The sequence below is a fragment of the Penaeus monodon genome, chromosome 32, assembly GCF_015228065.2.
Source record: "Penaeus monodon isolate SGIC_2016 chromosome 32, NSTDA_Pmon_1, whole genome shotgun sequence".
NCBI lineage: Eukaryota > Metazoa > Arthropoda > Malacostraca > Decapoda > Penaeidae > Penaeus > Penaeus monodon.
The window spans coordinates 6,961,091-6,961,892 of NC_051417.1; the positions used below are offsets into that span (position 1 = coordinate 6,961,091).

Consider the following 802-nt stretch of genomic DNA (forward strand, 5'->3'; position numbering starts at 1 on the left):
GAATGGCTAGATTAATATGTTATTTTATTCTCTTATACAATAAAATAGAGAGCATTTTTAACAAAGACACAAACTCTTATTTTTTCAGCTTGGGAAACGGGTGTTGAAGGTTGCCCATGAGAAGACGCCTCAGAAAAGGTTGGAGAGCACTGTATTGCCTTGCAGTGTGGAGGATGATGAGGTGATTATATGTGCATTCCTTTATTTCCTCTGATTCCATGCTTGTTGTAGTATAATGCATATGAGGGTCACTGCAGATTTTAAAACTGTGTATGGTATTACATTGGCTTAATGTGTGGATAATTTCTATTGTTAAGTGGGTGTACTGTGTTGCAAGTTACTAAGTGTTTGTCCGTATAATTATTTGTGATAAAACAATTATGATTTTTTTTATATTGGTTCATATGTCATAGAAGCTCAGGATACTCTTTGATAATCATTAATTGATTACTCTTGATTTTTATATAGAGAGGGCATTAGAATGAGGAAATTCTGATTAATAAAGTAATATTAACTTCCAAAAACTGCAAATTAATATGAATGTATTTCAAGAATCTGTTGAAAGCTTTAAGAATTAGAAAAAGAAAAAGGGATGGGGGAAGAAAGGAGAAGGGATTCAGAATACATTGTTGTTCTTGACATATAGTTCTGACCACCTGGGTACAACTGGTTGAAAAGAAAAGGTTGTGGAAAGGCCAGTGAGATGCTACCATGCAGATGAATAGAAGGAGAATTACCAGGGCTGATCAGGGGCATTTTGATAGTGGTAAATACTGTTGTGTGATATGCTGCTTTTTTTTTC

General features: G+C 34.3%; 1 protein-coding gene across 1 annotated transcript in view; it reads left to right on the forward strand.

Moving 5' to 3' along the window:
• Positions 1-802, forward strand: part of LOC119593401 — a gene marked incomplete at its 3' end in the record, with an annotated part of 20,365 nt that overhangs the window by 13,050 nt on the left and 6,513 nt on the right. Inside the window, 1 exon segment of the mRNA XM_037942330.1 lies at positions 89-181. Within this exon segment, the coding sequence (XP_037798258.1) occupies positions 89-181 (93 nt within the window).